This window comes from Oncorhynchus mykiss, chromosome 11 (assembly GCF_057628025.1).
Source record: "Oncorhynchus mykiss isolate SJ-2025 chromosome 11, ASM5762802v1, whole genome shotgun sequence".
Lineage (NCBI taxonomy): Eukaryota > Metazoa > Chordata > Actinopteri > Salmoniformes > Salmonidae > Oncorhynchus > Oncorhynchus mykiss.
The window spans coordinates 3,781,972-3,804,000 of record NC_143032.1 but is presented as its reverse complement, the minus strand read 5'-3'; the positions used below and the strand labels follow the sequence as shown (position 1 = coordinate 3,804,000).

The 22,029-nt window shown below is 50.6% G+C and overlaps 1 protein-coding gene across 1 annotated transcript in view; it reads right to left on the bottom strand.

Moving 5' to 3' along the window:
* Positions 1-22,029, bottom strand: part of stau2 (staufen double-stranded RNA binding protein 2) — a 269,116-nt gene that overhangs the window by 233,204 nt on the left and 13,883 nt on the right. The window contains exon 5 of the mRNA XM_036934670.2: positions 21,459-21,594. Within this exon, the coding sequence (XP_036790565.1) occupies positions 21,459-21,594 (136 nt within the window). The remainder of the gene's footprint in view (positions 1-21,458; positions 21,595-22,029) is intronic.

Genomic DNA, 22,029 nt, shown 5'->3' with positions numbered 1-22,029 from the left:
AGCTTATCCTGTGTTGCATATAATCGATGCGGTGCCTGTTAATTTCTCATCGAATCACAGCCGACTTCGCCAAACGGGTGATTTAACAAGCGCAATTCGCGAAAAAAAAGCACCGTCGTTGCACCAATGTGTACCTAACCATAAACATCAACGCCTTCTTATTAAAATCAATACACAGGAATATACTTTTTAAACCTGCATATATTTAGTTATTATTGACTGATAAAATAAATTATGTCACTTCTCTTGAGTTCTGTGCAAGCAGAGGCAGGGTATATGCAGCAGTTTGGGCCGCCTGGCTCGTTGCGAACTGTGTGGAGACCATTTCTTCCTAACAAAGACCGTAATTAATTTGCCAGAATTTTACGTAATTATGACATAACATTGAAGGTTGTTGCAATGTAACAGGAATATTTAGACTGATGGATGCCACCCGTTAGATAAAATACGGAACGGTTCCGTATTTCACTGAAATAATAAACGTCTTGTTTTCGAAATTATAGTTTCCGGATTCGACCATATTAATGACCAAAGGCTCGTATTTCTGTGTGTCATTATGTTATAATTAAGTCTATGATTTGATATTTGATAGAGCAGTCTGACTGAGCGGTGGTAGGCAGCAGCAGGCTCGTAAGCATTCATTCAAACATCACTTTCGTGCGTTTTGCCAGCAGCTCTTCCTTGTGCTTCAAGCATTGCGTTGTTTATGACTTCAAGCCTATCATCTCCTGAGATTAGGCTGGTGTAACCGACGTGAAATGGCTAGCTAGTTAGCGGGGTGCGCGCTAATAGCGTTTCAATCGGTGTTGTCACTCACTCTGAGACCTTGAATATGACAATTACAACAATGCTAAGCAGACGCTGGTTGACGCGCGCGGTGTGGTCAGCATGTAAGCCTGGTGATTGGGAGATACATGCTGACTTTACTGTGAACGTCACTTTTCCAAGAAAGTTGAGAAATCTAAAAAGGGACTAGTCATTAGATAAATAAAAAATCAATTTCTGGTAAAACCTCACGATTCCTGCCCTTATGAATCTGTTGCTTCTGATTCAACTCTAAAGTGGACGATAACACGGAGGTGTGTGTGTGTGTGTGTGTGTGTGTGTGTGTGTGTGTGTGTGTGTGTGTGTGTGTGTGTGTGTGTATGGGGAGAGGATAGAAGAGAGGAAAAGAGACTCATGAATCTGTGAGGGAAGCTAACTATCAAAATATGCTCTCCCACATTGAACCACTGACTGACGACGATAATGAAGTTAATGATAAATACTTTTTTACAGAAAAGTGGAGAGGAGTCTTACATTAATTTATATTCTATGACGTCTGACAGTCGACCAACAGGAGGGCTAGCAGACTAATAACATGACACAGGAAAGGTATTTTAAGAGGAATTAGTTGCTCTGATTCTGACCGAGACAGCTCCAAGGACACTATAGAGACAGCTGGACACACAAACACATACTCACAGACACACACAATAGGCCAAGATGTGGTATGATTGAACATGAATCTCTTTCACTGTTCCTTAACCATAACCCCTGCTCTAAAGTAGAGAGTGTACCTAGACTATCCTCCTATTGGCTACACTATACCTAGACCCTCCTCCTATTGGCTACACTATACCTAGACTCTCCTCCTATTGGCTACACTATACCCTCCTCCTATTGGCTACACTATACCCTCCTCCTATTGGCTACACTATACCTAGACCCTCCTCCTGTTGGCTACACTAAACCTAGACTAAACCTAGACCCTCCTCCTGTTGGCTACACTATACCTAGACCCTCCTCCTATTGGCTACACTATACCTAGACCCTCCTCCTTTTGGCTACACTATACCTAGACCCTCCTCCTATTGGCTACACTATACCTAGACCCTCCTCCTATTGGCTACACTATACCTAGACCCTCCTCCTATTGGCTACACTATACCTAGACCATCCTCCTATTGGCTACACTATACCTAGACCCTCTTCTTATTGGCTACACTATACCTAGACTAAACCTAGACCCTCCTCCTATTGGCTACACTATACCCTCCTCCTATTGGCTACACTATACCCCCCTCCTATTGGCTACACTATACCTAGACCCTCCTCCTGTTGGCTACACTAAACCTAGACTAAACCTAGACCCTCCTCCTGTTGGCTACACTATACCTAGACCCTCCTCCTATTGGCTACACTATACCTATACCCTCCTCCTATTGGCTACACTATACCTAGACCCTCCTCCTATTGGCTACACTATACCTAGACCCTCCTCTTATTGGCTACACTATACCTAGACTAAACCTAGACCCTCCTCCTATTTAGTAGGGAGTTGTAGTTTCTCTAGAGATACATCAGATCCAGACGGAACTGTGTGATGTAGTAGGGAGTTGTAGTTTCTCTAGAGATAAATCAGATCCAGGCTGAACTATGTGATATAGTAGGGAGTTGTAGTTTCTCTAGAGATAAATCAATATAGTAGGGTGTTGTAGTTCCTCTAGAGATAAATCAGATCCAGCCCAAACAGAGTGATGTAGAAGGGAGTTGTAGTTTCCAACAGACCAATATTCAACATAGTTTACTGCAGAAAATGTGGTAATTAACTACAATGACCATAATTAACTGTACCTACTTCTGGTCAGTATGTTTCTATAGACCAGCTATGGTAGCATAGTGTGGGGAACACACAGAGAGTAGAGGAAACTGAGGAGGAACACACAGAGAGTAGAGGAAACTGAGGAGGAACACACAGAGAGTAGAGGAAACTGAGGGGGAAAACACAAAGAGAGTAGAGGAAACTGAAAAGGGAAACACACATAGAGTAGAGGAAACTGAGGAGGAAAATACACAGAGAGTAGAGGAAACTGAAGGAAACACACAGTGAGTAGAGGAAACTGAAGGGAAACACACAGAGAGTAGAGGAAACTGAGGAGGAAAACACACAGAGAGTAGAGGAAACTGAGGAGGGAAACACACAGAGATTAGAGGAAACTGAGGAGGAAAACACACAGAGAGAGTAGATGAAACTGAGGAGGGAAACACACAGAGAGTAGAGGAAACTGAAGAGAGAAACACACAGAGAGTAGAGGAAACTGAGGAGGAAAACACACAGAGAGTAGAGGAAACTGAGGAGGAAAACACACAGAGTAGAGGAAACTGAGGGAAACACACAGAGAGTAGAGGAAACTGAGGAGGAAAACACACAGAGAGTAGAGGAAACTGAGGAGGAAAACACACAGAGAGTAGAGGAAACTGAGGGAAACACACAGAGAGTAGAGGAAACTGAGGAGGAAAACACACAGAGAGTAGAGGAAACTTAGGAGAGAAACACAGAGAGTAGAGGAAACTGAGGAGAGAAACACAGAGAGTAGAGGAAACTGAGGAGGAAAACACACAGAGAGTAGAAGAAACTGAGGGAAACACACAGAGAGTAGAGGAAACTGAGGAGGAAAACACACAGAGAGTAGAGGAAACTGAGGAGAGAAACACAGAGAGTAGAGGAAACTGAGGAGGAAAACACACAGAGAGTAGAGGAAACTGAGGGAAACACACATAGAGTAGAGGAAACTGAGGGAAACACACAGAGAGTAGAGGAAACTGAGGAGGAAAACACACAGAGAGTAGAGGAAACTGAGGGAAACACACAGAGAGTAGAGGAAACTGAGGAGGAAAACACACAGAGAGTAGAGGAAACTGAGGAGAGAAACACAGAGAGTAGAGGAAACTGAGGAGAGAAACACAGAGAGTAGAGGAAACTGATGAGAGAAACACAGAGAGTAGAGGAAACTGAGGAGAGAAACACAGAGAGTAGATATCTAATATCCATGATGACACAATCAGGGGAGGGGACTCTGATTCTCTTCTCATTGGTCAAGATGAGATGACCCTTAATACAATGCGAGCTTTAATAAAGTATAAAGGTTTATGAAGGATTCATCTACAAGGCTTTCCTAATCATCCCTTAGAGAAGGGCTTCAGTGGTCACGTGACCTGCTGGGTAAACTTCATTACAGAGGGACAAGGAATCATTTCTGCCGATCTGAAGCGGCTGAGCGAAAGATTACAGAAAATAAAAAACAACATTGTTGTCGAGTCAAAAGTTGAAGCATCAGAAAGGAACTAAAACAGCCAGGTGGCTGGAAACTACTTTTATGGCTTTCATATCAACAACCATCTCCAGGCACAAAGACGACAACATCATGATCATTCTACCCGCGACAGAATAAATCAAACACAGAGATTATTTACATTCAGTTCTACATGTCTGTTATCTGTCTGAAACAATACTGTCTCCTCCACGTGGAATGGAAAGGTCAGCAACATTAAAATAAACATCCAACATGATGAATACCATAACGGAACTGTCTGTGAGACCGGGGCCATTTAGATCCCACTATCTGGGCCCGTGTTCTCCTCAGTTCCTCTGTAATCACTGCGATCTGATGACGCACGTGGTCCGGACGGCGTCACGGGTCCTCGGTCCGTAGAGGAGGCTATCCCTATTCCTCCACCGTTACGCTACGTTTTTTCACCGAATGGGAAAAGACGGAATAACCCGCGCGCCGCAACGACAGTCTACGTCCCAAAATGGCACCCTATTACCTATACAGTGCACTACCTTTAACCAGAGTCTATAGGGAATAGAGTGCAATACCTTTAACCAGAGTCTATAGGGAATAGAGTGCACTACCTTTAACCAGAGTCTATAGGGAATAGGGTGCACTACTTTTGACCAGAGCTTATAGGGAATAGGGTACACTACCTTTAACCAGAGCCTATAGGGAATAGGGTGCACTACCTTTAACCAGAGCCTATAGGGAATAGGTTGCACTACCTTTAACCAGAGCCTATAGGGAATAGAGTGCACTACCTTTAACCAGAGTCTATAGGGAATAGGGTGCACTACCTTTAACCAGGGTCTATAGGGAATAGGGTGCACTACTTTTGACCAGAGCCCATAGGGAATAGGGTGCACTACCTTTAACCAGGGTCTATAGGGAATAGGGTGCACTACTTTTGACAAGAGCCTATAGGGAATAGGGTACACTACCTTTAACCAGAGCCTATAGGGAATAGGGTGCACTACCTTTAACCAGGGTCTATAGGGAATAGGGTGCACTACTTTTGACCAGAGCCCATAGGGAATAGGGTGCACTACCTTTAACCAGGGCCTACTGAGAATAGGGTGTCAATTTGGAAGCAGTCCCAGTTTGTATTTAGAAGGATCAGTCCCAGTTTGTATCAGAAGGATCAGTCCCAGTTTGTATCAGAAGGCTCAGTCCCAGTTTGTATCAGAAGGATCAGCCTCAGTTTGTATCAGAAGGATCAGCCTCAGTTTGGGGGCTGGGGGCTGTGCTTTGGCAAAGTGGGTGGGGTTATATCCTTCCTGTTTGGCCCTGTCCGGGGGTGTCCTTGGATGGGGCCACAGTGTCTCCTGACCCCTCCTGCCTCCAGTATTTATGCTGCAGTAGTTTATGTGTCGGGGGGCTAGGGTTAGTTTGTTATATCTGGAGTACTTCTCCTGTCCTATTCGGTTCCCTGTGTGAATTTAAGTGTGCGTTCTCTAATTCTCTCCTTCTCTCTTTCTTTCTCTCTCTCGGAGGACCTGAGCCCTAAGACCATGCCCCAGGACAACCTGACATGATGACTCCTTGCTGTCCCCAGTCCACCTGGCCGTGCTGCTGCTCCAGTTTCAACTGACCTGAGCCCTAGGACCATGCCCCAGGACTACCTGACATGATGACTCCTTGCTGTCCCCAGTCCACCTGGCCGTGCTGCTGCTCCAGTTTCAACTGTTCTACCTTATTATTATTCGACCATGCTGGTCATTTATGAACTTTTGAACATCTTGGCCATGTTCTGTTATAATCTCCACCCGGCACAGCCAGTAGAGGACTGGCCACCCCTCATAGCCTGGTTCCTCTCTAGGTTTCTTCCTAGGTTTTGGCCTTTCTAGGGAGTTTTTCCTAGCCACCGTGCTTCTACACCTGCATTGCTTGCTGTTTGGGGGTTAAGGCTGGGTTTCTGTACAGCACTTTGAGATATCAGCTGATGTACGAAGGGCTTTATAAATACATTTGATTTGATTTGAATTTGTATCGGAAGGATCAGCCTCAGTTTGTATCAGAAGGATCGGCCTCAGTTTGTATCAGAAGGATCAGATATGAGCAGGAAATGTCATGGGACTGGAGAGAGCACCTGTAGGACCATTACACAGGATGTTATTCCAGCTGACATAATGTTACGGTCATAACCAAATCACCAGGAGGGATGGAGGGGTGGAGGGATGGAGGGATGGAGAGATAGAGGGGTAGAGGGATGGAGAGATAGAGGGGTAGAGAGATGGAGTGATAGAGGGATGGAGAGATAGAGGGGTAGAGGGATGGAGAGATAGAGGGGTAGAGGGATAGAGAAATGGATTTGCTCCACTCTACTGCGTTCCACCAGGGAAAAGACATACAAATTCTGACCCAGATGGAATGCAGGAAGCAGGTGTGGTGGCTCCCAGAGGGGGAGAGGAACGCTGGAAACACTGGAGGGAACGCTGTGGAAGTTCCGGAATGACTCATCAGAATCAGTTGACAGAGGAGACACCAGGATAGGATGACACGACAGTACAACAGTAAAACGCTGTTTCTTCATGACGTCATCGCAGGCGGCTGTAATAGAGATATTAAATACCCAGCCTGCTGCCACTGACAGCTTAAGAGGGAAAACCTTCTGAATTAACATGATCATTTCCCACGTGGATCACAACATTTCTCTTAATCCAACTATATTATATATAATATTATATATTTGATTAATAAATTATGTTTCTGCGTCTGGTCTCGATATGCTTGGGAACCATGAATACTCTCTCTGAGTGCTAGGACTTGACCCGTTGATTAAGAGGGGGAAAATAGCAGATGAGAAATGATGCCCATTCGCAGCTACATTAAGCATATAGAAGATTAATTACGACCACTGTGAATTACCAGCTTCACTTAATTAGTACCCCCCCCCCACCAGGGTCCTTTCTGTATTAATCAATACGGTTCTCTATGGTGTTGATGAACATGATGGATCAGGTGTGACTGGTCTCTTAATGATACCGTGTTCCATCAACAAGCTCTTACCCTCCGTCGACACGGCTCTTACCCTCCGTCGACACGGCTCTTACCCTCCACCCTCCGTCGACACGGCTCTTACCCTCCACCCTCCGACACGGCTCTTACCCTCCACCCTCCGTCGACACGGCTCTTACCCTCCACCCTCCGACACGGCTCTTACCCTCCACCCTCCGTCGACACGGCTCTTACCCTCCGCCGACACGGCTCTTACCCTCCACCCTCCGACACGGCTCTTACCCTCCGTCGACACGGCTCTTACCCTCCACCCTCCGACACGGCTCTTACCCTCCGTCGACACGGCTCTTACCCTCCGCCCTACGACACGGCTCTTACCCTCCGCCCTCCGTCGACACGGCTCTTACCCTCCGTCGACACGGCTCTTACCCTCCGCCGACACGGCTCTTACCCTCCGTCGACACGGCTCTTACCCTCCGTCGACACGGCTCTTACCCTCCGTCGACACGGCTCTTACCCTCCGTCGACACAGCTCTTACCCTCAGTCGACACGGCTCTTACCCTCCACCCTCCGTCGACACGGCTCTTACCCTCCGCTGACACGGCTCTTACCCTCCGCCCTCCGACACGGCTCTTACCCTCCACCCTCCGACACGGCTCTTACCCTCCGTCGACACGGCTCTTACCCTCCGCCCTCCGACACGGCTCTTACCCTCCGCCCTCCGACACGGCTCTTACCCTCCACCCTCCGACACGGCTCTTACCCTCCGTCGACACGGCTCTTACCCTCCGCCCTCCGACACGGCTCTTACCCTCCGCCGACACGGCTCTTACCCTCCACCCTCCGACACGGCTCTTACCCTCCGTCGACACGGCTCTTACCCTCCGCCCTCCGACACGGCTCTTACCCTCCGCCCTCCGTCGACACGGCTCTTACCCTCCGTCGACACGGCTCTTACCCTCCGTCGACACGGCTCTTACCCTCCGTCGACACGGCTCTTACCCTCCGTCGACACAGCTCTTACCCTCAGTCGACACGGCTCTTACCCTCCACCCTCCGTCGACACGGCTCTTACCCTCCGCTGACACGGCTCTTACCCTCCGCCCTCCGACACGGCTCTTACCCTCCACCCTCCGACACGGCTCTTACCCTCCGTCGACACGGCTCTTACCCTCCACCCTCCGACACAGCTCTTACCCTCCGTCGACACGGCTCTTACCCTCCGCCGACACGGCTCTTACCCTCCACCCTCCGACACGGCTCTTACCCTCCGTCGACACGGCTCTTACCCTCCACCCTCCGACACGGCTCTTACCCTCTGTCGACACGGCTCTTACCCTCCACCCTCCGACACGGCTCTTACCCTCCACCCTCCGACACGGCTCTTACCCGCCGTCGACACAGCTCTTACCCTCCATCGACACGGCTCTTACCCTCCACCCTCCGACACGGCTCTTACCCTCCACCCTCCGTCGACAAGGCTCTTACCCTCCGTCGACACGATTCTTACCCTCCGTCGACACGGCTCTTACCCTCCACCCTCCGTCGACACGGCTCTTACCCTCCACCCGCCGACACGGCTCTTACCCTCCACCCGCCGACACGGCTCTTACCCTCCACCCTCCGACACGGCTCTTACCCTCCACCCTCCGACACGGCTCTTACCCTCCACCCTCCGACACGGCTCTTACCCTCCACCCTCCGTCGACACGGCTCTTACCCTCCGCCGACACGGCTCTTACCCTCCACCCTCCGACACGGCTCTTACCCTCCGTCGACACGGCTCTTACCCTCCGCCCTCCGACACGGCTCTTACCCTCCGCCCTCCGACACGGCTCTTACCCTCCGTCGACACGGCTCTTACCCTCCGCCCTCCGACACGGCTCTTACCCTCCGCCCTCCGACACGGCTCTTACCCTCCACCCTCCGACACGGCTCTTACCCTCCGTCGACACGGCTCTTACCCTCCACCCTCCGACACGGCTCTTACCCTCCGTCGACACGGCTCTTACCCTCCACCCTCCGTCGACACGGCTCTTACCCTCCGCTGACACGGCTCTTACCCTCCGCCCTCCGACACGGCTCTTACCCTCCACCCTCCGACACGGCTCTTACCCTCCGTCGACACGGCTCTTACCCTCCACCCTCCGACACAGCTCATACCCTCCGTCGACACGGCTCTTACCCTCTGCCGACACGGCTCTTACCCTCCACCCTCCGACACGGCTCTTACCCTCCACCCTCCGACACGGCTCTTACCCTCCACCCTCCGACACGGCTCTTACCCTCCGTCGACACGGCTCTTACTCTCCACCCTCCGACACGGCTCTTACCCTCCACCCTCCGACACGGCTCTTACCCGCCGTCGACACAGCTCTTACCCTCCATCGACACGGCTCTTACCCTCCACCCTCCGACACGGCTCTTACCCTCCACCCTCCGTCGACAAGGCTCTTACCCTCCGTCGACACGATTCTTACCCTCCGTCGACACGGCTCTTACCCTCCACCCTCCGTCGACACGGCTCTTACCCTCCACCCTCCGTCGACACGGCTCTTACCCTCCGCCGACACGGCTCTTACCCTCCACCCTCCGACACGGCTCTTACCCTCCGTCGACACGGCTCTTACCCTCCGCCCTCCGACACGGCTCTTACCCTCCGTCGACACGGCTCTTACCCTCCGCCCTCCGACACGGCTCTTACCCTCCGCCCTCCGACACGGCTCTTACCCTCCACCCTCCGACACGGCTCTTACCCTCCGTCGACACGGCTCTTACCCTCCGCCGACACGGCTCTTACCCTCCGCCGACACGGCTCTTACCCTCCACCCTCCGACACGGCTCTTACCCTCCGTCGACACGGCTCTTACCCTCCGCCCTCCGACACGGCTCTTACCCTCCACCCTCCGACACGGCTCTTACCCTCCGTCGACACGGCTCTTACCCTCCACCCTCCGACACAGCTCTTACCCTCCGTCGACACGGCTCTTACCCTCCACCCTCCGACACGGCTCTTACCCTCCGTCGACACGGCTCTTACCCTCCACCCTCCGACACGGCTCTTACCCTCCGTCGACACGGCTCTTACCCTCCACCCTCCGACACGGCTCTTACCCGCCGTCGACACAGCTCTTACCCTCCATCGACACGGCTCTTACCCTCCACCCTCCGACACGGCTCTTACCCTCCACCCTCCGTCGACACGGCTCTTACCCTCCGTCGACACGGCTCTTACCCTCCGCCGACACGGCTCTTACCCTCCGCCGACACGGCTCTTACCCTCCGTCGACACGGCTCTCACCCTAAGTCGACACGGCTCTTACCCTCCGCCCTCCGACACGGCTCTTACCCTCCGCCCTCCGTCGACACGGCTCTTACCCTCCGTCGACACGGCTCTTACCCTCCGCCGACACGGCTCTTACCCTCCGTCGACACGGCTCTTACCCTCCGTCGACACAGCTCTTACCCTCAGTCGACACGGCTCTTACCCTCCACCCTCCGTCGACACGGCTCTTACCCTCCGCTGACACGGCTCTTACCCTCCGCCCTCCGACACGGCTCTTACCCTCCACCCTCCGACACGGCTCTTACCCTCCGTCGACACGGCTCTTACCCTCCACCCTCCGACACAGCTCTTACCCTCCGTCGACACGGCTCTTACCCTCCACCCTCCGACACGGCTCTTACCCTCCACCCTCCGACACGGCTCTTACCCTCCGTCGACACGGCTCTTACCCTCCACCCTCCGACACGGCTCTTACCCTCCACCCTCCGACACGGCTCTTACCCGCCGTCGACACAGCTCTTACCCTCCATCGACACGGCTCTTACCCTCCACCCTCCGACACGGCTCTTACCCTCCACCCTCCGACACGGCTCTTACCCGCCGTCGACACAGCTCTTACCCTCCATCGACACGGCTCTTACCCTCCACCCTCCGACACGGCTCTTACCCTCCACCCTCCGACACGGCTCTTACCCTCCGTCGACACGGCTCTTACCCTCCACCCTCCGACACAGCTCTTACCCTCCGTCGACACGGCTCTTACCCTCCGCCGACACGGCTCTTACCCTCCGCCGACACGGCTCTTACCCTCCGTCGACACGGCTCTTACCCTCCACCCTCCGACACGGCTCTTACCCTCCACCCTCCGACACGGCTCTTACCCGCCGTCGACACAGCTCTTACCCTCCATCGACACGGCTCTTACCCTCCACCCTCCGACACGGCTCTTACCCTCCACCCTCCGTCGACACGGCTCTTACCCTCCGTCGACACGGCTCTTACCCTCCGCCGACACGGCTCTTACCCTCTGTCGACACGGCTCTTACCCTCCGTCGACACGCCTCTTACCCTCCACTCTCCGACACGGCTCTTACCCTCCGTCGACACGGCTCTTACCCTTCACCCTCCGACACGGCTCTTACCCTCCGTCGACACGGCTCTTACCCTCCACCCTCCGACACGGCTCTTACCCTCCACCCTCCGACACGGCTCTTACCCGCCGTCGACACAGCTCTTACCCTCCATCGACACGGCTCTTACCCTCCACCCTCCGACACGGCTCTTACCCTCCACCCTCCGTCGACACGGCTCTTACCCTCCGTCGACACGGCTCTTACCCTCCGCCGACACGGCTCTTACCCTCCGTCGACACGGCTCTTACCCTCCGTCGACACGCCTCTTACCCTCCACTCTCCGACACGGCTCTTACCCTCCGTCGACACGGCTCTTACCCTCCACCCTCCGACACGGCTCTTACCCTCCGCCCTCCGCCGACACGGCTCTTACCCTCCACCCTCCGACACGGCTCTTACCCTCCACCCTCCGTCGACACGGCTCTTACCCTCCGCCGACACGGCTCTTACCCTCCGTCGACACGGCTCTTACCCTCCACCCTCCGCCGACACAGCTCTTACCCTCCGCCCTCCGTCGACACGGCTCTTACCCTCCGTCGACACGGCTCTTACCCTCCGTCGACACGGCTCTTACCCTCCGTCGACACGACTCTTACCCTCCGTCGACACGGCTCTTACCCTCCGTCGACACGGCTCTTACCCTCCACCCTCCGTCGACACGGCTCTTACCCTCCGCCGACACGGCTCTTACCCTCCGTCGACACGGCTCTTACCCTCCGCCGACACGGCTCTTACCCTCCACCCTCCGCCGACACGGCTCTTACCCTCCGTAGACACGGCTCTTACCCTCCACCCTCCCCCGACACGGCTCTTACCCTCCGTCGACACGGCTCTTACCCTCCGCCGACACAGCTCTTACCCTCCGCCCTCCGTCGACACGGCTCTTACCCTCCGTCGACACGGCTCTTACCCTCCGTCGACACGGCTCTTACCCTCCGTCGACACGGCTCTTACCCTCCGTCGACACGGCTCTTACCCTCCGCCCTCCGTTGACACGGCTCTTACCCTCCGCCCTCACGGCTCTTACCCTCCGTCGACACGGCTCTTACCCTCCACCCTCCACCCTCCGCCGACACAGCTCTTACCCTCCGCCCTCCGTCGACACGGCTCTTACCCTCCGTCGACATGGCTCTTACCCTCCGTCGACACGGCTCTTACCCTCCGTCGACACGGCTCTTACCCTCCGTCGACACGGCTCTTACCCTCCGTCGACACGGCTCTTACCCTCCGCCCTCCGTTGACACGGCTCTTACCCTCCGCCCTCCGCCGACACGGCTCTTACCCTCCGTCGACACGGCTCTTACCCTCCGTCGACACGGCTCTTACCCTCCACCCTCCACCCTCCGCCGACAGAGCTCTTACCCTCCGCCCTCCGTCGACACGGCTCTTACCCTCCGTCGACACGGCTCTTACCCTCCGCCGACACGGCTCTTACCCTCCGTCGACACGACTCTTACCCTCCGTCGACACGGCTCTTACCCTCCACCCTCCGTCGACACGGCTCTTACCCTCCGCCGACACGGCTCTTACCCTCCGTCGACACGGCTCTTACCCTCCACCCTCCGTCGACACGGCTCTTACCCTCCACCCTCCGACACGGCTCTTACCCTCCACCCTCCGACACGGATCTTACCCTCCACCCTCCGACACGGCTCTTACCCATCACATTAGAATATGACTGTAGGATTTACAGAACATCACCCCCCCCCCCCCCCCCTGTCTGAGTCAGGACCTGTGATGCATCTGACCGTCACGTTAGTGTGTCGTCCATTAAAGGGAACTAAGTGATTCAGTGGGGGGTCACTCTCGCTCTCCGTCTCTCTAACCGTCCCCCTCTCCTTCTCCTTCTCTCTCAATTCAATTCAATTCATTGGCATGGGAAACACGTGTTAACATTGCCAAAACAAGTGAAGTAGATAATATACAAAAGTGAAATAAATAATACAAATTAACAGTAAACATTACACTCCAAAATAATAAAGACATTTCAAATGTCAAATGTCACATTAAAGGTCAAATAAAAAAGGTAAAAAAATACTATAAAAATGTGCAAATGGTTGAAGTTGAAAAGGGAAGATTAATAAGCATAAATATATGGGTTGTATTTACAATGGTGTGTGTTCTTCACTGGTTGCCCTTTTCTCATGGAAACAGGTCACACATCTTGCTGCTGTGATGGCACACTGTGGAATTTCACCCAGTAGATATGGGAGTTTATCAAAATTGGGTTTGTTTTCAAATTCTTTGTGGATCTGTGTAATCTGAGGGAAATATGTGTCTCTAATATGGTCATACATTGGGCAGGAGGTTAGGAAGTGCAGCTCAGTTTCCACCTCATTTTGTGGGCAGTGAGCACATAGCCTGTCTTCTCTTGAGAGCCATGTCTGCCTACGGCGGCCTTTCTCAATAGCAAGGCTATGCTCACTGAGTCTGTACATAGTCAAAGCATTCCTTAAGTTTGGATCAGCCACAGTGGTCAGGTATTCTGCCGCTGTGTACTCTCTGTGTAGGGCCAAATAGCCTTCTAGTTTGCTCTGTGTTTTTGTTAATTCTTTCCAATGTGTCAAGTAATGATCTTTTAGTTTTCTCATGATTTGGTTGGTGTCTAATTGTGCTGCTGTCCTGGGGCTCTGTGGGGTGTTTGTGAACAGAGCCCCAGGACCAGCTTGCTTAGGGGACTCTTCTCCAGGTTCTAGAGGAACTAGACTTTAATGGAACACCATTATTTTTGTCTCACTGAGATTTACTGTCAGGGCCCAGGTCTGGATGAATCTGTTCAGAAGATCTAGGTGCTGCTGTAGGCCCTCCTTGGTTGGTGACAGAAGCACCAGATCATCAGCGAACAGTAGACATTTGACTTCAGATTCTAGCAGGGTGAGGCCGGGTGCTGCAGGCTGTTCTAGTGCCCGCGCCAATACATTTATATATATGTTGAAGAGGGTGGGGCTTAAGCTGCATCCCTGTCTCACCCCACGGCCCTGTGAGAAGAAATGTGTGTGATTTTTTGCCAATTTTAACCGCACTCTTGTTGTTTGTGTACATGGATTGTATAATGTTGTGTGCTTTTCTCCCAACATCACTTTCCATCAGTTTATACAGCAGGCCTTCATGCCAAATTGGGTCAAAAGCTTTTTTGAAATCAACAAAGAATGAGAAGACTTTTGCTTTGTTTTGTTTGTTTGTCAATTAGGGTGTGCAGGGTGAATACGTGGTCTGTTGTACGATAAATTGGTAAAAATCTAATTTGACATTTGCTCAGTACGTTGTTTTCTCTGAGGAAATGTACGAGTCTGCTGTTAATGATAATGCAGAGGATTTTCCCAAGGTTGCTGTTGACGCATATCCCACAGTAGTTATTGGGGTCAAATTTCTCTCCGCTTTTGTGGATTGGGGTGATCATTTCCCCTGTCCTCTCTTACCATCCCCCTGTCCTCTCTTACCATCCCCCTGTCCTCTCTTACCATCCCCCTGTCCTCTCTTACCATCCCCCTGTCCTCTCTTATCCCCCTGTCCTCTCTTATCCCCCTGTCCTCTCTTACCATCCCCCTGTCCTCTCTTACCATCCCCCTGTCCTCTCTTACCATCCCCCTGTCCTCTCTTATCCCCCTGTCCTCTCTTATCCCCTGTCCTCTCTTACCATCCCCCTGTCCTCTCTTATCCCCCTGTCCTCTCTTATCCCCCTGTCCTCTCTTATCCCCCTGTCCTCTCTTATCCCCCTGTCCTCTCTTATCCCCTTGTCCTCTCTTATCCCCCTGTCCTCTCTTACCATCCCCCTGTCCTCTCTTACCATCCCCCTGTCCCCTCTTACCCCCCTGTCCTCTCTTACCATCCCCCGCTTCTTCTCTCTCTTATCATGCCCCATTTGGGACCCAGATTCAGAAACCTAATATAGAAAACACTGATCTTCAAGTAATATAGAATAATTACTGTTCTATAATATCACAGTATTTCTGGCACAGCTTGGCCTCCTCTCTATCTCCCCTGTGTCATTGTCTCTCTCTTCCTCCCCATAGCGCCCTCTCCTGGTCTCTCTCTATTCAACGGGCTCTATTGGCATGGGAAACATGTGTTAACGTATGACATATTATATATAACACATGTTGCCAAAGCAAGGGAAATGGATAATAAACAAAAGTGAAACAATCTCCCCTCTCCTCCTCTCTCTCTCCCCCCCTCTCCCTGTATCCCCTCTCTCTCTCTCCCCCCCCCTCTCCCTGTATCCTCTCTCTCTCTCTCTCTCTCTCTCTCTCTCTCTCTCTCTCTCTCTCTCTCTCTCTCTCTCTCTCTCTCTCTCTCTCTCTCTCTCTCTCTCTCTCTCTCTCTCTCTCTCTCTCTCTCTCTCTCTCTCTCTCTCTCTCTCTCTCTCTCTCTCTCTCTCTCTCTCTCTCTCTCTCTCTCTCTCTCTCTCTCTCTCTCTCTAAAGCAGTATAACCAGGATAAGCAGTATAACCAGGACAAGCAGTATAACCAGGACAAGCAGTATAACCAGGATAAGCAGTATAACCAGGATAAGCAGTATAACTAGGATATGCAGTATAACCAGGACAAGCAGTATAACCAGGATAAACAGTATAACCAGGATAAGCAGTATAACCAGGACAAGCAGTATAACCAGGATAAGCAGTATAACCAGGATACGCAGGATAAGCAGTATAACCAGGATACGCAGTATAACCATGATAACAGGATAAGCAGTATAACCAGGATAAGCAGTATAAGCAGTATATCCAGGATAAACAGTATAACCAGGATAAGCAGTATAACCATGACATCCAGGATAAGCAGTATAACCAGGATAAGCAGTATAACCAGGACAAGCAGTATAACCAGGATAAGCAGTATAACCAGGATACGCAGGATAAGCAGTATAACCAGGATACGCAGTATAACCATGATAACAGGATAAGCAGTATAACCAGGATAAGCAGTATAAGCAGTATAACCAGGATAAACAGTATAACCAGGATAAGCAGTATAACCATGACATCCAGGATAAGCAGTATAACCAGGATAAGCAGTATAACCAGGACAAGCAGTATAACCAGGATAAGCAGTATAACCAGGATAAGCAGTATAACCAGGACAAGCAGTATAACCAGGATAAGCAGTATAAGCAGTATAACCAGGATAAACAGTATAACCAGGATAAGCAGTATAACCATGACAACCAGGATAAGCAGTATAACCAGGATAACCAGGATAAGCAGTATAACCATGACAACCAGGATAAGCAGTATAACCAGGATAAGCAGTATAACCAGGATAACAAGTATAACCAGGATAAGCAGCATAACCAGGATAAGCAGTATAACCAGGATACGCAGGATAAGCAGTATAACCATGACAACCAGGATAAGCAGTATAACCAGGATATGCAGGATTAGCAGTATAACCATGACAACCAGGATAAGCAGTATAACCATGACAACCAGGATAAGCAGTATAACCAGGATAAGCAGTATAACCAGGATAAAAAGTATAACCAGGATAAAAAGTATAACCAGGATAAGCAGTATAACCAAGATAAGCAGCATAACCATGACAACCAGGATAAGCAGGATAAGCAGTATCAGCAGTATAACCAGGATAAGCAGTATAACCAGGATAAGAAGGATAAGCAGTATAACCATGACAACCAGGATAAGCAGTATAACCATGACAACCAGGATAACCAGGATAACCAGTATCAGCAGTATAACCAGGATAAGCAGTATCCAGTATCAGTGGTTGTTAAGGTTGCGAGTTAGTTACTTTCAGTGGTTGTTCGTGTTGCGAGTTAGTTACTTTCAGTGGTTGTTCGTGTTGCGAGTTAGTTACTCACAACTGTAAGGACCAATACTTTACACGCAGTCAGACAGAAGACAATCTGTAGCCGACCACCTGTATCACTATTCATTACAAAATGGCCGCCCAATCCCCTTCCTTACACAAGCACCATGAATGGTTTCACATTAGGCAGCAGTGCCATCTAGTGTTAACATTATTGTTTCTGGGGAACAATTGTTACCACACACGGGGTGACGAGAACGTCTCAACAACAATGATTGTTAAATACGTTACTTTTAAAACAATGAACAAATAGGACTGAAAAAGGCTTCAATATGACTCAGAAATACTGAAAAAGACTTCAACTTCCTGTTTGATTCTCATTAAGATGATCGCTTCAACATGTCAAAAGAGGATTTCATCCTGGTATCACATTCCTCCCACACTTCCTCCACTCCTCCCACACTTCCTCCACTCCTCCCACACTTCCTCCACTCCTCCCGCACTTCCTCCACTCCTCCCACACTTCCTCCACTCCTCCCACACTTCCTCTCCTCCTCCCACACTTCCTCCCACACTTCCTCCACTCAGATAAAAGACGAGAAAATATAAGAGGAACGATAAAAACAGAAAGACCTCCAGACAGACAGACAGGACAGAGAGAGACAGACAGACAGACAGACAGACAGACAGGACAGACAGAACAGAGAGAGACAGACAGAGAGACAGACAGACAGAGACAGACAGACAGGACAGAGAGAGACAGACAGACAGGACAGAGACAGGACAGAGAGACAGACAGAACAGAGAGAGACAGATAGAGACAGTCTCTCTGTCCTGTCTCTGTCCTGTTTGTCTCTCTCTGTCCTGTCTGTCTCTCTCTGTCTGTCTGTCTGTCCTGTCTGTCTCTCTCTCTGTCCTGTCTGTCCTGTCTGTCTCTCTGTCCTGTCTCTATCCTGTCTCTGTCCTGTCTGTTTCTCTGTCCTGTCTGTCTCTCTCTGTCCTGTCTATCTACCTGGAAGTGACCAGGGCAGAGGGGCAGCAACATATCCACTGTGTCTGAACTAAATAAGGTAAGACGGCCTCTCTACCCTCTCTGTCCTGTCTGTCTCTCTCTGTCCTGTCTGTCTCTCTCTGTCCTGTCTACCTGGAAGTGACCAGGGCAGAGGGGCAGCAACATATCCTCTGTGTCTGAACTAAATAAGGTAAGACGGCCTCTCTACCCTCTCTGTCCTGTCTGTCTCTCTCTGTCCTGTCTGTCTCTCTCTGTCCTGTCTGTCTCTCTCTGTCCTGTCTACCTGGAAGTGACCAGGGCAGAGGGGCAGCAACATATCCTCTGTGTCTGAACTAAATAAGGTAAGACGGCCTCTCTACCCTCTCTGTCCTGTCTGTCTCTCTCTGTCCTGTCTGTCTCTCTCTGTCCTGTCTGTCTCTCTCTGTCCTGTCTACCTGGAAGTGACCAGGGCAGAGGGGCAGCAACATATCCTCTGTGTCTGAACTAAATAAGGTAAGACGGCCTCTCTACCCTCTCTGTCCTGTCTGTCTCTCTCTGTCCTGTCTGTCTCTCTCTGTCCTGTCTGTCTCTCTCTGTCCTGTCTATCTACCTGGAAGTGACCAGGGCAGAGGGGCAGCAACATATCCTCTGTGTCTGAACTAAATAAGGTAAGACGGCCTCTCTACCCTCTCTGCATTCCAGCACGGGGAGGGGGACCATTAATCCAAAACCTCTGCCGCTTTTATGGTGGTTTGGAAATACTGGCGATGCTGAAGGAGAGGAGGGAGTTGACAGAGACAGAGAGCAAGGGCCAAGCTTTAATCTGTTTAGAAAAACACCAGCGTCCTGACGATAAGAATACCCCGGACCGAAACACATCTGGGGCACAAGGATGAAAAGGAGAATCCTGGTTTTACCCATCAGACACACAGCAACATGGGCCTGAACAGGGACACTACAATTACACGCACTTGTTGGAAGTGGAAGAAAACAGCCCCCCCCCCCCCCCCCCCATAAAAACAACATGAAAGATTCAGCACCATGTTGGACAGTAAGGAGGGTAGCCTAGTGGTTAGAGTGTTGGACTAGTAACCGGAAAGTTGCAAGTTCATATCCCCGAGAGGCTAGGGTCCTACAAATCTGTCGTTCTGCCCCTGAAAAGGCAGTTCCCACTGTTCCTTGGCCGTCATTGAAAATAAGAATTTGTTCTTAACTGACTTTGGGTTTGGCCTTCGAAGTAACAATGTGACCGACCGCCTAATGTAGCGAAATGGTATTTTAAAGTAGAGACTCCGAGCTAAAAAATGGTAGATCAAACCCTACTGTTGAGGAAACAATGGGCAGTATGCTGCAGTAGTTTATGTGTCGGGGGGGCTAGGGTCAGTCTGTTATATCTGCAGTATTTCTCCTGTCTCAGCCTCCAGTATTTATGCTGCAGTAGTTTATGTGTCGGGGGGCTAGGGTCAGTCTGTTATATCTGCAGTATTTCTACTTTCTCAGCCTCCAGTATTTATGCTGCAGTAGTTTATGTGTCGGGGGGCTAGGGTCAGTCTGTTATATCTGGAGTACTTCTCCTGTCTTATCCAGTGTCCTTTGTGAATTTAAGTGTGCTCTCTCTAATTCTCTCTCTCTGTCCCTCTCCCTCCCGGAGGACCTGAGCCCTGGGACCATGCCTCAGGACTACCTGGCATGATGACTCCTTGCTGTCCCCAGTCCACCTGGCCGTGCTGCTGCTCCAGTTTCAACTGTTCTGCCTGTGGCTATGGAACCCTGACCTGTTCACCGGACGTGCTACCTGTCCCAGACCTGCTGTTTTCAACTCTCTAGAGACAGCAGGAGCGGTAGAGATACTCTGAATGATCGGATATGAAAAGCCAACTGACATTTACTCCTGAGGTGCTGACCTGTTGCACCCTCTACAACCACTGTGATTATTATTATTTGACCCTGCTGGTCATCTATGAACATTTTAACATCTTGGCCATGTTCTGTTATAATCTCCACCCGGCACAGCCAGAAGAGGACTGGCCACCCCTCATAGCCTGGTTCCTCTCTAGGTTTCTTCCTAGAGTTCTGGCCTTTCTAGGGAGTTTTTCCTAGCCACCGTGCTTCTACACCTGCATTGCTTGCTGTTTTGGGGGTTTTAGGCTGGGTTTCTGTACAGCACTTTGAGATATCAGCTGATGCACGAAGGGCTTTATAAATACATTAGATTTGATTGATGGAGAGCTCTTCTTTGTCCCATTCAGCATCGTTCACACCCTCTCTATCTCCACCATTCTCTTTAAGGGTTGATCCGAGCGTTCTGTCCAATCAACAGCAGTCAAGCACCCGAGCTAACTGGCTAACAGTCGTCGCAGTGACATTCTATTGAAATGGACACTTGCATCGTGGAGTCTTTTGTTAAGAGATGTGGCTAGCTAGCTAAACAATGAACCATAATCACAACTCATAACGTTGCCACTCTGAATGAATCTGCAGGTAGCTAAAGCTAACCAACCAATGTTATATAGCTAACATTAGGCTATAGCTAGCTAACATTAGGCTATAGCTAGCTAACATTAGGCTATAGCTAGCTAACATTAGGCTACAGCTAGCTAACATTAGGCTATAGCTAGCTAACATTAGGCTATAGCTAGCTAACTTTAGGCTATAGCTAGCTAACATTAGGCTATAGTTAGCTAACATTAGGATATAATTAGCAATGCAAGTGGCTCTGAGATATTAACAATATTACTACACAGATCATACACGTAACATTAGCTAGCTAGGTAACAGTACACTTTAACTTGAAATTACCTGCCAGCTAGCTAACATTAGCTAGCTAGGTAACAGTACACTTTAACTGGGGCGGCAGGGTAGCCTAGTGGTTAGAGCGGTGGACTAGCAACCGGAAGGTTGCAAGTTCAAACCCCCGAGCTGTCGTTCTGCCCCTGAACAAGGCAGTTAACCGTCATTAAAAATAAGAATTTGTTCTTAACTGACTTGCCTAGTAAAATAAAGGTAAAAATGGCACTTGTCTTTTCCTACTAACTCTGACTTTGCTTCTTTGAGGTCAAATGTACTGCTGTGGTCGCCTCATCTAGTCATCTAAAGATGAGGCGACCACTAAGCTAGCTATAGCCCACTAACTCTAAGTCGCTCTGGCATCTGCTAAATGACTCAAATATAATGAATGAAGAAACAAACAAACGGTTTGGCCGTGCGAGGTGGTCAGACTCACCTCTGGTTGAACATGCCTCTGAAGTTATAGTTGGCTCTGTAGTTGGGCATGGGCTTGGGGTCCAGGGGACGGTAGATGGCTGGCTCACCTCTCTTCATAGCCAGACCATTCAGCTCCACCGTAGGGGTGATACTACCTACAGGAGGAGAGAGGGGGGGGGGGGGGGGGGAGAGGTAGACAGAGAGTCAGAGAGAGAGGTAGAGAGAGAGAGGTAGAGAGAGAGAGTGAGGTAGAGAGAGAGGTAGAGAGAGAGAGTCAGAGAGAGAGGTAGAGAGAGAGAGGTAGAGAGAGAGAGAGAGGTAGAGAGAGGTAGAGAGAGAGAGGGGTAGAGAGAGAGGTAGAGAGAGAGAGGTAGAGAGAGAGAGACAGAGAGAGGGGTAGAGAGAGAGAAGTAGAGAGAGAGGTAGAGAGAGAGAGGGGTAGAGAGAGGTAGAGAGAGAGAGGTAGAGAGAGAGGTAGAGAGAGAGAGGTAGAGAGAGAGAGGCAGAGAGAGGGGTAGAGAGAGAGAGGTAGAGAGAGAGGTAGAAAATATAATTACTTGACACATTGGAAAGAAATAACAAAAAAACAG